The sequence below is a fragment of the Pelobates fuscus genome, chromosome 12 (genome assembly GCF_036172605.1).
Source record: "Pelobates fuscus isolate aPelFus1 chromosome 12, aPelFus1.pri, whole genome shotgun sequence".
Lineage (NCBI taxonomy): Eukaryota > Metazoa > Chordata > Amphibia > Anura > Pelobatidae > Pelobates > Pelobates fuscus.
The window spans coordinates 127127366-127143393 of record NC_086328.1 but is presented as its reverse complement, the minus strand read 5'-3'; the positions used below and the strand labels follow the sequence as shown (position 1 = coordinate 127143393).

The following is a 16028-nucleotide window of genomic DNA, read 5'->3' as shown; positions in this document are numbered from 1 at the left end:
TTCTAAATCTCTCCGTTTGACTCTGTTGTTCTAAAATACAACAGGGGAAATATTTTCCAAGTCCCGAGCATATCCAAGAAAGCTTAAGTTACAGAACATTTTCATAAAGATGAATAATTCAAAATGTATCCAGAAACAATGTATAGGTTTGACCAGCCGCTAGAGGATAGGTTTGCCTGAAGTCATGGTTTTGACGAATCACCTCCTATTGCTCAATCTAGTTTGGAAAACGAAAATCTTTTATCTTAGATTGAGTGTAATGGAATAGTGTTCACTAGTGAAAGGAAAAAAAAACAAAACCCATAAAAAAAAACTACATGGTAGGAAATCCACTTCTCTACTTTATTTTCCACAATTTCTCATAAAAGATCTGGTATGTTTAGATCTGATGGTTGAAGGAGTAACGGAAACGAATTTCATCATCTTTCAAGGTGTTTAGCTCTGTGTTTGGAATACGGGACAAATGGGAGGAGGTGGCAGAAATGATTCACCAGGTCCTGTCATTGGCATTGTATTCCTAGGAAATTATTTATCCAATCGTGTGAAGCACTTCTCAAACTCACTCACTGTCAAGAGTAAGACTGTCCACCAAGAGATAACAGGCATTGTGGGTCTTTTAAGTCATGCTTTTTCAGGATCCCCAATGTATTGGTTTCTGTGTAATACTATCGTAAATTGCATCGTTGTGAGGGTCACAGATGTGCTGATTTAATTTGCTATTCATTTTAGGTTGTACACGGAGGTGCAAGTCTATCTTGATTTATGAAAGTTTCCCTACTTTGATACATCCTGTATTTTTTGAGTATGTTTCTTTTTAAACATGAAGCAGGGCATCTCCAAATGTAGGCACTGACTTTTGCCTCTCTTCAACTCTGTTGCGTTTCATCATTTAAAAACCTACATATCAATGGAAAATTGTCATAAATTATTTAGTGATTATAAATGTAAACTGCATTTCCAGAGGATGGTTCTGGCTCCCCCAAATGTGTTCAGTTATTTTGCTGCTCTGTAGTCAATTTTGAAATCTTTATTTTTCCCTTTTTCATTTAAAGATATTTAAAAACAGTTGTAAATTTAATGGAACAGTCCAAACATCAACATACACTGTGAATTGTGCGAGGAGAGTCCAGGCACCTTCCCAGAGTAATTTCAGAATTAATTTTATAAATGTTAGCTAATTATTACTAGGGTACCATTGTGCACCCACAGCACTGCTTCCAGATTCTTCTTGCAGGAGGGAAACTTTACCATTGCAAATGTTGTACAACAACTTGTCCATAGGCAATGACTTGCCTAAGCACCTTTGTAACAGAGATGAATAAATGAGCACTATAGTTTGTGTACTTTAACACCATAATAAAACACTGACCCATCTGGGCACAAGCAAAAGTGAATTTGAAACCTGTGTTTTTGGTATTTAGCAGCACCAAAGAGTCCGAACCATAATACAGACATCAAATATGTAGCATGCTTTTAATTTAGCTTATTTATTTAGATGCATTATATACTTTTGATTAACTTTGCACAAGTCTGACCAATTTACACATTTATTTAGTACTTTCATGTCTTCTAGCATGGGTGGAGGAACAAATGAAGTTTTTTTGTGTGTTGTAAACAAAAGTTGTTTTTCCTTTTCTTTGTAAGGGTTGTGGGGCAAGAGGGAACACAATGTTTATATGTACCCAAGAAGTCCTCTTGTAGTGCTTGTCCATGTGGGTTTTAAGGCTTTGCATTTTAGAATTTCTGTTATTTAAATTTATCAGTAGCCACACAATACTCAGAACCCAGTGCTAGTATCGGACCCTCAGCTTGGTATACATGGTTACATAGCTGAAAAGAGACTTGCGTCCATCAAGTTCAGCCTTCCTCACATATGCTTTTGCTGTTGATCCAAAAGAAGGCAAAAAACCCAGTCTGAAGCGCTTCCAATTTTGCAACAAACTAGGAAAAAATTCCTTCTTGACCCCAAAATAGCAGTCAGATGTCTCCTTGGATCAAGCAGCTATTACCCCACTAATTAGAAATTGTATCCCTGTATGTTATGTTTTTGCAAGTATTTATCCAATTGCAATTTAAACATCTGTATAGACTCTGACAAAACCACCTCTTCCGGCAATGAATTCCATATCCTTATTGTTCTTACAGTAAAAAAACCTTTCCTTTGCCTTAGACGAAATCTTCTTCCAGTCTAAACGCATGGCCTCGTGTCCTATGTAAAGTCCGGTTTGTGAATAGATTTCCACACACTGGTTTGTATTGGCCCCGAATATATTTGTATAATGTTATCATATCCCCTCTCAGGCGACGTTTTTCTAAACTAAATAGGTTTAAATTTGTTAACCTTTCTTCATAGCTGATATGTTCCATTTGTCAGGATCGGGACAGGGATCCAACACGCAGAGTACAAACAGTAGCCAGATACGTATACCGGACCTTAGAATGGCCGGACTAACGTAAGTAGTACAGTATAGAATGGTCAAAGACAAGCCGAGGTCGAGGGTAACAGAAGACAGGTAAGCGAGAGACAAGCCGAATCAAGGGTAACAGAGATAAGCAGAGTAAGGTAAACAAGCCGGGTCAAAACCAAAAGGGATAATAGAATACACAAGCACTGAGTGACTAGAACAAGCTAGAACCACGACAGGGCAATGAGCTAATGAAAGAAGCTCTGTTAAATACCCTGTTCAGAGCAGTAACCACGCCTCCGAGGCGTCCTGATTGGTCCTGCAGCAATTGAGTGACAGGTCGTTCCGGAGAGGTGTCCTGATGACAACTTCCTGCCTAGATGCTGTAAAAGGCAGTCACTCCCTCGCGGCCGGCCTTGCATGACCGGATAGACCGTGGGAAAGGGAGCCATCAGGCCGTCTGGATGGAGGAACAGCTAAGTCTCTACCTCTTTCGGAGGTAGAGACCGCAGGTACCCTGACACCATTCCTTTTATTAATTTTGTAGCCCGCCTCTGCACTTTTTCTAGTGCCATGATATCCTTCTTTAGAACAGGTGCCCAAAATTGCACAGCATATTCAATATGTGGTCTTACCAGTGATTTATAGAGAGGCAAAATGATATTCTCGTCCCGAGAATGAATGCCCTTTTTCATGCATGACAATACCTTACTGGCCTTGGCCACTGCTGATTGACATTGCACGTTGTTGCATAGTTTGTTGTCTATAACAATTCCCAAGTCCTTTTCGTGTGTTGTTATCCCTAATTCACTTCCATTAAGGGTATACGTTGCTTGTGTATTCTTTACGCCGAAGTGCATAACTTTGCATTTTTCAACATTAAATTTCATCTGCCATTTGAGTGCCCAGTCCTCCAGTCTATCTAAATCCTTCTGCAGCAAAGTAATATCTTGCTCACATTGTATTATTTTACAAAGTTTTGTGTCATCTGCAAACACTGAAACATGACTTTCAATGCGGTCTTCAAGATCATTTATAAAAATGTTAAATAGAAGGGGTCCCAGAACAGACCCCTGAGGGACACCACTTGCCACCTCTGTCCAGCTTGAAAATTTACCATTAACGACAACTCTTTGTATTCTGTTTTTAAGCCAATGTTCTACCCAAGAACAAGCATTTTCATCGAGACCGATTTCCTTGAGTTTGAACACTAATCTTGTGTGGAACTGTATCAAATGCCTTGGCAAAATCCAAATAGATCACATCCACTGCAACACCCTGATCTATACTTCTACTTACTTCTTCGTAGAACGCAATCAAGTTAGTTTGACATGACCTGTGCTTCATAAAACCGTGCTGATTTTTGCTGATAACCATATTCTTCTCAAGGAATTCTTGAATTTTATCCCTTAATAATCTTTCAAATATTTTACCAGCCACAGAAGTTAAGCTCACAGGTCTATAATTTCCAGGCAAGGATTTTGAACCCTTTTTGAATATAGGAACCACATCTGCCTTCCTCCAATCCTCCGGAACACTTCCTGAAAGAAAAGAATCTTGAAAGATTAAAAACAGAGGTTCACTTATTTCTACACTTAGTTCCTTAAGTACACGTGGATGGATACCGTCAGGCCCTGGAGCTTTGTTTATATTAACTTTCTTTAGTTGCTGCAGCACATTGTCGAGTTAACCAATTACAATTATTCTGCAAGTTTTTAGTAGCAATCATTTGCACATCTATTGCCATGGGTTCTTCTTTAATATATACGGAGGAGAAATAGTTATTTAGAATTCCTGCCTTTTCTTGGTCTTCATTAACTAACACCCCCGTTTCAGTTTTAAGTGTACCTATCCTGCAGCTTGTATTAAGTTAAGTGCTGCCATGCTATTAAAATTGCATAGGTTTTGTCTTCAATTAAACACGGGTCAATAGTGAAATGCTATATGTTTCTCTTTCCAAATGAAATATTTAAATGTTCAGAGGTAGCAAGAACACAATCGTGCACCAAGAGAAACTGACTATATCCCACGTCAACAAGACTGGCTTTCAAGGAGCAAAAGTATAATAAATAAATAAAAAATCCTAGGAGTCACAAACAAAATCTAACAGGTTGGCAGACAGGAAATTGATCAGTCAGAATCACCATTATCAAAGATTGGTGGAGTTAATTCGCAATATTAGAAATTATGGAGAGTTGAGAAGGGAATTGGCATAGTTCGGTCAAAATTGAAAACTGGAAAAAATTCTCCAAACATATTTTTAATATAATAATGCTTCCATCAAGTATTGAAAGGGATAAAAAAAATTTTTTTTTTTTTTAATTAAGTGGAAGTTTTTGTCGTGAGAATTTAAAGTTCAAACTTCTGTAATTATGAAGTATTCTTATGTTTACGCGAAACTCATTTAATATGTGAGAGGATCAGTCTACCATATAAATGCCCCTTTGATCAGACAGTGTTTGAAAACAAACAGTGTCTATGGTCTTCCTGCACAGAAGCAGAGAAAACGTAGAGACTGCTTTTCAAAACACTGCCCGACCAAAGTATCCTGTGACAACATAACTCCGTTGTCCTTTAACTTGTTGGCTCATTACAGCAGACTGGGAATTTTGAGACAGGTGAAAGTCCTTAATTAAACTCTATGAAAATTATTTTGGGAGCTTGTTGTATTTTTGAAGCCTGTGTAATTTTGAATTACCTATGCTTCTTTATGTGCATGAACAAGGAAGTTTGTAATGAGCAGAAAGGACAGGATCAATAATTGCTACAGAAGCAAGAAGGCCTAACTCACCAAGAGCACCCATCTAAAAGGGAGACAACGTTTACATTGCAGGGTTAAGACAACCACTAGAGGTGCTTCCTCGATAGAGAGTTTAACTCTGAACAGATGTTGGACATCCTTACACTTTGCATGAGAATGTCCAGCGTCTTGAAAATCTCCATAAGAAAGCATTGAATCAATACTTTCCTATGGGTTTAAGTCGAATGTGCTCACCATACATGCGCCTTAGGTCCCTTAAATACCGAGCCAGTGCAGAGGGACCTTGGTGCTGTAAATATGCAAGTGAAAAAAAGTGTCTTGAACCTTTTCATGACCACAGGAAGGGGCATGTAGGCAGAGGGACACTATAGTGTTAGGAATAAAACAACACTTAAAGGGAAACTTCAGTGCCAGAAAAACGATCCGTTTTTCTGGCACTGGAGGGTCCCTCTCCCTCCCACCCACCAATCCCCGGTTACTGAAGGGGTGAAAACCCCTTCAGTGACTTACCTGGGACAGCGGCGATGTCCCTCGCCGCTGTCTCCGCCTCCGCGACGCTCCTCCTAGTGATTATGTCGGCCGGTGGGCGAGACTGATCTCGCTCACCGGCCGAGGAGACCTAATGCGCATGCGCGGAAATTCCGCGCATGCGCATTACGTCTCCCCATAGGAAAGCATTGAAAAATCATTTCAATGCTTTCCTATGGGGTTTTGAGCGACGCTGGAGGTCCTCACACAGCGTGAGGACGTCCAGCGACGCTCTAGCACAGGAAACCTGTGCTAGAACCCAGGAAGTGACCTCTAGTGGCTGTCTAATAAAGTGCTGCAAAGAAGGTCCACCAGTGAACTGGCATTCAGGTCACGGGGCACCCAAGGCTCACTGATGCCCATGGGGAGCGAAGGCTAGCCAGCTGATCACACCGAAGAGCTACTGTGGCTCAACTTGCTAAAAACCTTACTCTGGCCATGGTAAAAAAAAAAGGTGTCAGAACACAGTGCATCGCCGTTTGTGGTGTATGGGGTGGAGTAGCCAGGTACCGGTCAGCGTGTCCATGATGACTTCAGTCCACCACCAAGAGTGCCTTCAATGGGAACGCCAGTGTCAGAACTGGAGCATGGAACAATGGGAAAGAGGTTGCCTGGTCTGATGAATCAAGTGTTCCTTTGTATCAGGTGGGTGGTCAGTTGCGTGTGCATCTTTTAACTGGGGAAGAAATGGCAGCAAGATGCACTATGTGAAGAAGGCAGGCTGGCAGAGGCAATGTTATACTCTGCTGGTAACCCTTTGGTCTTGGCATTCATGAAGAAGTTACTTTGACATGTGCCAACTACCTAGGGACTATTGCAGACCAAGTGCACCTCTTCACAGCAATGGATGACAGTGTCCTCTTTCATCATGATAATTAACCCTGCTATACCGCAAAAATTGTTCAGGAACGGTTTGAAGAACATGACAAAGAGTTTGAGTTGTTGCCTTGGCCTACAAATCCCCCAGATCTCAATCTGATTGAGCATTTGTGGGATGTGCTGGAACATCAAATCTGATCCATGGAGGCCCCACCGCGCAAATTGCAGGACTTAAAGAATCTGCTGCTAATGTATTGGTGCCAGAAACCACAGGACACGTTCCGAGGTCTTGTGACGTCCATATCTTGATGCATCAGAGCTGTTTTGGCACCAGGAGGGTGACCTATATAATATTTGGCCAGTGGTATTTATCTGCAGACCATGACCTGCCTTGGGGTTGGCCACAATTCAATGTCATTGTCGAAGAATAGTCTGTTTCGTCAACAAAGCATTGACCGACCGTCAGAAATTTAATAAGCACTACGAAGGCCGAATATAGCACTGTTGTGCACCGGCTGAATGTTGCTATTGGTTTGAAGACACAATCCAATGACCGTAGTGGTGGTTGTCTGCACAATATTTCAGGAAAATGATGAAAAACATTTTAATGCAGCAGAGAAACCTTTGCTTGCTCACTGATTTTGTCCACTGAGCCGTTTTCTTAAAATAGACCTTGCAAACATCCAAATCTCTCGGGCTGTGTTCATTAGTATGATTCAAGCACTTAAAATCAAAGTGCTAATTGGAGGTCAGCAGAATACAGCTTGACATAAGTAAACAGACATGTGCTTCGGCAGCCAAATGTGTCTAATCACTAAAAGTGCAACCTAAAGAGAACAGGCCATTAGGGAACTGTAACAGCAGTCAAGAGTTCTTCTGCCATATGTTGGACCACAAACAAAATGGATTGCTAGTTGGCAAGACGCTGCTGTCAAACCAGTACACATGAACGGTCAGTATTTAGGGATTAGCCAGTTCTGATGAGATTGAGATAGTCTTGAGATGGAGATATTCTGCATTTATGGAGAACAAAATAAGCAGCTGATTTTCATTATCTGTTACAGATTATAAAAGAAATTGCTTTCCGGTTTGAAATCACACAGCTACCACAAATAGAAAGGAACCACAAGTTAATTTGTTACAATTATGCTTGGTCATCTTACAAAATATTACTAGATTCTTTACCATTTAAAGGGTCATCTTGTAAGCATATTCAAATTTCGCCATTATCAAAATCAATGTTTTGCTTTATATATTTTTAAAGGTACTACACAGACACTAGTCACTCCAGCTTGCTGAAGTACTTTAAAGTGCCTGCAGTCTCATTTTTTTAATTGACATTTCTTTTAAGTAAGAACTTTTAAAGTTGGGTAAAGTAACACCTCCATTAATGTCTGAGTGAGGTTTGCTCCACAGAGAAAACCGAATTGGCAGGCACACTGTACTTGAGTGCAGAGCAACAGGTCTGCAGCCATCGCAGCTGTTGCTTCCCATAGAGAACTTGCAGAAAGAATATATGCATAATTTCTTTGGGGGAATATCTACTGAATAGTTTGAAAAAATGTCAATGGAGTGTTCATTTAAAATGTAAATTTTCAGGCGTAAACAGATTACTTGATATTATGGGCTTTACTTCCTATTTGATATCAGAATGGTTAACATTACATTGACTGTTGGTTGTCTGCCATGCTATTAATGATTGAAGTTAGTGAATATGGAGAGAAAAGGGGAAATAAAGGAAAGTTTGTTATTTAATTTAATCAACATCCTGATTTTGGCTTAATAGGAGTAAGAGCTCTAAACCGGCAATATCGTCCCAACGTTTGGAACATGACCTTGACATCAGAGCACATTACAAAAGAAGAAACAGACAGACTTTGTTGAGAATTTTATTATGCAAAAAATAAAACATGACTGACAATAGGTCCTCTCTGAACAATGAGTTTGACCATCATATCACAATAAGTATCTAACCCAGGGCTTTATCCTAGGCACCAGTTCACAGAGAAACAAAAATGTAATCAGGCTACCAAAAATCTGTCTTCCTCTCAGGCTGAAGAGATCATAAGATACCAGGTCATTATTGGTTTAATTATCTTAACTCCTCTTCCCCTGCGGTTCACTGCCATCAACAAAGAAGAGATAAAAGGGGTTTGCAGCACTGTCCATGGTCTTAGTAGACACTGCTCTCAACTCTCCATCCTATGCTACATCCTGACTAAAAGTAGTTGCAAGAACTGATGACATAATACATGAATATAAACTTCAGTAAAGCAAGGGGAATAGACAACCCTGACTGCCATCATGCCATACAGAGATAACATACTATCTACATCAGGGATAGAGATGTGAGCATTCCACCCGCTCTCCTTCCTTGCTGCCATTTAAAGTGTATGGAGGGGAATGGGGATAGAATAATTAAACCACAAAGTGTGTGTGTGTGTGTGTGTATATGAATGTACGTGTTTTGAATTAATGCATATAATATATATATATTTAAAAAAATGCAAAGTCACGCATTTATGTTAGTGAGGACAGCGATTGTCTGTGTGTCAGTGACGAGATATGTGTGTATGACTGTGAGTGAGTGAAGAAAGTGTGTAAGGCTTGCCGGGCTTACAATGTTTTGCCATTGCTCTCTAATTCTAGCGAAATTTTTTAAGCCTTGATCCACGCATAAAGTAAATAAAAAAAAAACAAGTGACAAAAAGTCCCAAAATGTATAATTTATTGAATGTTCAGTAGTAGCCTGGGGCTTCTCGCGCTTCGGCACGGTCCTTAACCCTGGCTGAAAGATTTAAATGCTATACAATTTAGTAAAAGACCTATGAAACTTTGAAGTTTTACTGAAAACCGCTTAGCTTCAACAGTGAAGCATTTGAATTTTTCTCACAAATTAAATCCACACCTACAGAAAAAAGGTGCCTTATGGATTAGCATCACACAACAATTGCGCACATGTCATTTTTAGGTAGGAACACGTTTTTAGGAGTTGTACCCAATCTTCGGCATGTATCTTACACTTGCAACTTAAATATTAGCTTGTATAAGATATACACTGCAATATGTTTAGTTAACCTTATTTAATCAAGAACATGCTATGGAAATGGCTTTCAACCGAAAGTTTTAAACCTTCTGAAAATAAAGTTTTACAGTTAAATCCTTTAATGTTACTAGTTGAAATTTGCTTGAATTTTATCATTTATAATCGGTGGAATTATTTTTGTTTATAAATGCAAATATTTAACACATAAAAATGGGGCACGGGGTGAATATTTTTTTTTCTGCCAGATAACGGACATACAACATTAAAAAAAAAAAAAACAATTAAGAAGAAAAACATTTGTATTTGTGGGAAGACCATAATCAGTGCTATAAAGCAAGTGAAAGAAGTAAGAAGCTCTCCAGGCTCCCTTTAATTGTTCAAAGAAACAAAAACAAAGAAAAATATATATATATTTTTTTTTAGCAATGAACCACAGTATGTGTTATATTAACCGTTACTTTGTTATAGCTCACATTTGTGTAACAAATACAGATCAAACAGCATTATTCTTCTAATTCCCATACATATAAAACTACAAAAATTGTCAAAATTGGTATGATTTGTTTGTTCAATTCAGTGCAAAAGAGTTGGAATCTTAGAGAAACAAAAAAGGAAAAGAATAGAGTGAAGGAAAAAAAAAACAAAAAAGTATGCTAAAGATACAATGATAAGGATAAAAATTAACACTGAGATAGAATTAAAAAAAATATTGAACCTAAAAAAAATAAAAAATAAAATAAGTTTAGGTAGAAACTAAAAAAAATAAAATAAAATAAAAAATGAAATAAATAAGACTGAAAAGGGACGGGGCAAAGAAAATGAGTAAATAAGCACTTATTCAGACTTACACGCCATAACACAAACTGTAACACTCAAACAGTGTCCACTCTGCTTAGTGCAACTTTACGAAGGACTTTATCAGTGAGGTCCACAGTGGAGGCAAGAAGTCTGTGCAAATCATTAAAGGCAATAAATGCTGTGCACTGAAGATGAAATGTGACGTTGAATTTTAATATGAATTTGATGTGAAAATATTTAAAATTCTCTGCCTAAATATGTATATATATTTCTTTTTAATAAACCTTTTAGCAGTTTAATGCTTTTTCAATCTGACTTGTGTGATTAATCTGTAAGGTACACTTGAAAACGTCATACAATGTAAACAGAATTGGTTATTTGGACCTAGATAGTAGAATGGCTGTACGCAACACGTGAAGGACACGTTACATATGACGGATTTTGTGCAGGTTGCTGCTCTGTGCATAGATGTCCAGATGCAAAAGAAAAAAAAAAGAAAGAAAAAAAAACCTCCAGTCCTCAATATCTCATGGTGCTAGATGCCCGGAAGTAGGAGAGAAACTTGAAACACAGACTAACAACAAAGTACCAGATATTCCTTGCCATCTGTGACCTGGCTATGAACACACGCCAGATAAGGACTACAAGGATGGTATTGAATCCATAACGGATATTCCGTAATCTGTGGAGGAAAAAAAAAACATTTGCATGTAATTAGATTTCTAAGTTTTAAGACATATGGCACAAACATTGCAAAACACTACCTAGTCTATGCTTCACTATTTGGCAGTATGTTTTAGATTAAGCACAGTTCATTGGCTTATATCGTTCCTTCTACATCAATAAGGTCGTAGCTTATATTTGTCTGACCTTTTAAATTGAATCCCTCTATACATCAAACCGATAAATTAACACTCTAAGCCCCTCCCTACCCTTATAACAACTTTATGTCAATGGGTAGGAGTATCCGGGCAGTCATGTTACGTTCAGGCATTAAACCATTTCCCCCCAACTGTTTAACCCTGAAGTTGGGCGCCCAGCCCTGCCATCTTTCTTCCTTCCTCCCAGCCTTCATCCACTCTAGCAAGGTTTGCCTGGCTACCAGTGATGAGCTGAGAGCATCAGCTGCAACTTGAAGTCTATCACTGAGCGCCTGTTGAGAGCAGTAGTACCAAGAATAAAATTTAAACCTAGAAGTGTATATCTAAACAACCCATGATCATTTTCACTGTCAGATAATAGAAGCAGCTGGATTCCTATCTTTTGTTTAATTTTGCTTTAAACAGGTCTTACAAACACAATACCGAATGAAGCAAAGGAAGCTTAGCAACCATACAGTCATGACTGAATAGCTTTAAAACAAACTGCGTATTGACAGCATATTAAAGGCTTTGTAATTCAAAACCAGCAAGAAGTATCTGTAAAATATATCAACTCTGTGTGACAGTCTACTGTGAAGTTATGGATACAACAGAAAATAAGCGCTCGCTACACAGTGCAAAAAAGGAATGGGCAGCAGAGAATCTGTGAGACTTCCCAAAAATCTCACGAAGAGAACAAATATAGGTAGACAGAGTGATAAACCGCACCCTTTAAAGTAATTATACAGTGCTGATAGTGCAAACAGAGGTATATTATACTTATATATCTGATGACATCTGTGACTCCAAAGTATCTTGAAAAAAATTTACACAAATAGTGCAATATGTAATGTTAGGTAAAGTGTGTAAAGTGCGCACTCACAATTAATTGAGCTACTGAGAGCTCAATTAATTGTGAGTGCGCACTTTACCTAACATTAAATATTGCTGCTACATATTGCACTATTTGTGTATATTTTTTCTGTTTTTTTCAAGATACTTTGGAGTCACAGATGTCATCAGATATATAAGTATATATACCTCTGTTTGCACTATCAGCACTGTATATTCAATTTATAGGGCGCGGTTTATCACTGTCTACCTAGTCTACTGTGAAGGAACCGCAAACATCAAATAAAGAGCCTGAATATAGCTCCTTACAATGGAAAGCTTGCATTTCAGTAATGATTAATAAAGGCCACATTTTACGTAAGCCAACTTAGAGCTTTAGTCTGTCTTTAGAGTGGCTATCCCAGTCAGGGCTATTTTCAGATCTTCCTTACTGGCCACCACACAGCCAGTAGAGCAGTAACAAACATGCAAGTGAAGGGAATTAGACCTACCTGACTACAAGTACAGTCTGTGGAAGAAGCTATTCAGCGAGATATCCTTGTAACTATGGATAGTACTTGCCTGCAGTTGCTACAGAGTAACGGCTTGTATAGGTTTAATTATGGAAAATCTGTGGACTATATCAGACAGTTTTCTTCTGATGCAAGCAGTCCATTATTTCATACTACGAGCATTTAATGGGTTGTTAAATGGTTAGATGTAAAGAAATGTTGGATACAATATAAATATACATTAAATACAGACCATTTGCTAAACCATGCAGCTTTTGGTGCCGGGTGACAGAAATCAGACTTACTTGTTTAAGTGTTTCCTGGCCGCAGGGAGACCGGACATTTCCTCATTTAAAACATATTTTTTGGTCCCCATGCAATAGTTTTCCATGTATTCTGCCCAATGGAGCTGTCTGACATCAAAGTTAAAGGCCTGCATAAAAATATTTTTTATTTAAACAGCTGTACTTTATCTTAATAAAGAAATATCTACTATCAAATACACATCCATACATCCTATTAGGAATAGCTCCATAATATTTAAGCAAATAGTCCCAACATTTATTTCTCATTTCTTACAGAATGTCCATATCCGGAGCATTGCAGAAAGGTATGGGAGTATACACAAAAAAAAACACAGAATAAGTGTTTTGCCATAGTTAAAGTGGTTTGGGGTCTTTTCATATATTGTATAAATACCCAATGTTGACATTGCTGCTTTGGGGGGCATGTGTGTGTTATTGAGGTATGATTAAGTGTTGGTGTCCCCTCAACAAAATTAAAAAAGGATGATTTTCCCCTACACCCTTGTTCAATTTAATGTAAATAGGAAAGTGACAAGAAAGGACTTATGTGAGTCTTTCGATTGTTTGGGGAACAATCATAAAAAGGATGGAAGGTTTTAAATGACGTTTTAATTTCAACCAATCAGTACTCTCCTATACACACGTATGGGAGTAGGACTGAGCATGTATGTGATCGATACATTCTATAGCTGTCCCACAATAAATGCACTAATTTGAAATGTGCAAGGACTTCAATGCAACCCCAACTGTGCATGAATACACAATACTAGTCACACATGCCTTAAGCAGTATGTTTCTTGCTAAAAACAAAGAGGATGGTGGTATTGTGCAGGTTTTAAACAGATGGTTTTAAAGCAATAACGGGTCAACTTATATCATGCATATTAAGAGAGGTGAACCAGGTCTTCTGTGCCCCTTTAAATTGTTGTTTTTTTCCCCCTCTTTCTTTTTCTAGAACAGCAATGCAGTTGGAAGAGTGAGTACCTTTTTGTCTTCTATACTCAGTTGGCTCATGAGCATGTTGGTGTTCTCGTTGTTCCACACCCAGGAGTTACTTGAAAAATATTCCAGAAGCATCATGGCTTTGTGAAGACGAGTGATAGTCTTCATCATCCTTGATCCAACAAGAAAATGGTTATTACATATTCAAAAATGCATCCCTGCAGTCACAAGCACCTTATAACAAACATGCACGCAGCTCATTTTCCTTTACTTCCCTTGTCTCCAAGGGACTATATATTTGAGAGAATTGGCATATAGTGCCTTGTCTGGGTTCCATTTCCTGCCGCAGGTACCCAGGATTCCTTGTCATTAGCACTGATTGTGTGTTCATAGGTACAGTACTGAAGGCAGACACCATATGAAAAGCATGGTTAGTGCATACCTGCATATTCTCCATACCGTTTCTGACTAGACCGTTATTGTTTAAGGCAAAATTGGGAGAGAATTAAATCCGACCTCAGCAAAATAAAAGTAAAGAAAGTTTGCTTGTAAGCAATCTGTTTGCAAAGCGTGAAATATTCATTTTAATAACCATACGATAAGGACTCTAGAAATTATACTTGACTAAGTGTACTGAACAGTACGGACACTTTTTTTTGTAATGTTAATCTCTTTTCCGGGTATTAACAAACGATACGGTTGATGTAATTAGGAAGCAGTAATAGCCTGTCATGTCCAGCACTCTGCAAGCATGAGGATTATAGTAGCAAACTCATGATGCATAGTTGAATCAATAACACATTCTTACATGAATTAGAGTTTTACATCCCAGCTGAAAAACATTTACCTCGAACTAAAAATATTACATGATACATAAACTATAACAAAATACATATTATTAAGACGGCCAACCAAAATTTTCTGTTTAGTTTGTCAAATCAATGACAAAAAAAAATCATGCATGTTACACAGTGCCTGCGAACCGGGGAGGGAGATCTCTGATCCGTGAAGACATTGCAGGGCTTGTGCTTGGACAGTGCCAGCCCTGCATTAGCTGGCAGGGGAGAGCTATAGTAATAGCAATATTAAATCAACAGCCATACATCTCTAATTCCCTCACACTACTAGCACTCACTGAGACCCGGCTGTCCCCCTCTGATACCGCAACTCCAGCTTCTTTATGTTTTGGTGGACTACAGTTCTCCCACACTCAACTGTAAAGGCGGCGGTGTAGGCATCCTTCTCTCCCCTCAATCTACCTTTCAACCTATCCTTCCTGCCCCATCCTTTACTCATACTCGCCACCCTCAACTCTCCAATCGCGCAGAAACCTCCACAGCCTTGATCTCCAGCATTTCTCCACCAAACTCCAAAGTCCAAAGTCTCCTTTTACCCATCTTAAATCTCACTTGCCCTAACTAACTCCACTCTCTCCTCTCATCTCATCCCACAGTGCCAGAAGAAAACTGGGTACCTCTAAACTTGATCGCCCCAATTCACTCCTACACCTGGCATCACAATAACAGGAGAGGTTTGTGAGCCAGTGAACAAGTTTAGTCTCTTTATGTCAAACAACATAATTGAGCTGATGGTTGAGCAAACCAACTTGCTTGCCAGCCAGTACCTTTCTACAAATCCAGGGTCACATTACAGCAGAAAAAACATGATGTCGCAGATTTCAAAAGATGTAGGCCTCTAACCCTAATAATGGGTATTGTGGAAAAGACAAGTATCAGGTCCTACTGGCACAAGCACAGCATCCTGGCTACCAGTATTTTCCCAGATGCTATGAAGACTGATCGATCTCTATGAGCAAATGCGGCGATTCATCCATTTTAACAATAGTGCACTGTGTCCACCTAGAAACGACCCATTGTTTGACAGGCTTTACAAAATCCATTCACTTAACCAATTCCTGTCTGACAAATTTCCCGAAAAATTATATCCCAGACAAAAACATTTGTATTGACTGCTTTTCAAACAATACAGCTCATCGAAAGGGTCATGATATGGCATCACATTTTATAATCCACTACTAACTATACATGGGCGTTTCGGATTTACCGAAGGATCCATGTTGATCCACCAGGATTCCCTTAATCTGTGGGTACAAAACATCCATACCTTGTTAAAACACTAACAAGCAGCAGAAACAGTAGAGGCTCCTCTTCAGCTCTCCGCTAGGATGAGGTGCTGGCTGTTCAGTTCACAGATACCAAAG

General features: G+C 38.8%; 1 protein-coding gene across 2 annotated transcripts in view; it reads right to left on the bottom strand.

Annotated features, from left to right (window-relative positions):
• Window positions 1–10321: 10321 nt before the first annotated feature.
• The window catches only part of FAR1 (fatty acyl-CoA reductase 1), a 73415-nt gene continuing 67708 nt past the window's right edge, over window positions 10322–16028 (bottom strand). For both annotated transcript variants that reach the window (XM_063438446.1, XM_063438447.1), the window contains exons 10-12: window positions 13850–13979; window positions 12866–12993; window positions 10322–11039 (exon numbers count right to left, since the gene is read on the bottom strand). In XM_063438446.1, coding sequence (XP_063294516.1) covers window positions 10877–11039; window positions 12866–12993; window positions 13850–13979 — 421 coding nt within the window. In that variant the 3' untranslated portion in view covers window positions 10322–10876. The remainder of the gene's footprint in view (window positions 11040–12865; window positions 12994–13849; window positions 13980–16028) is intronic.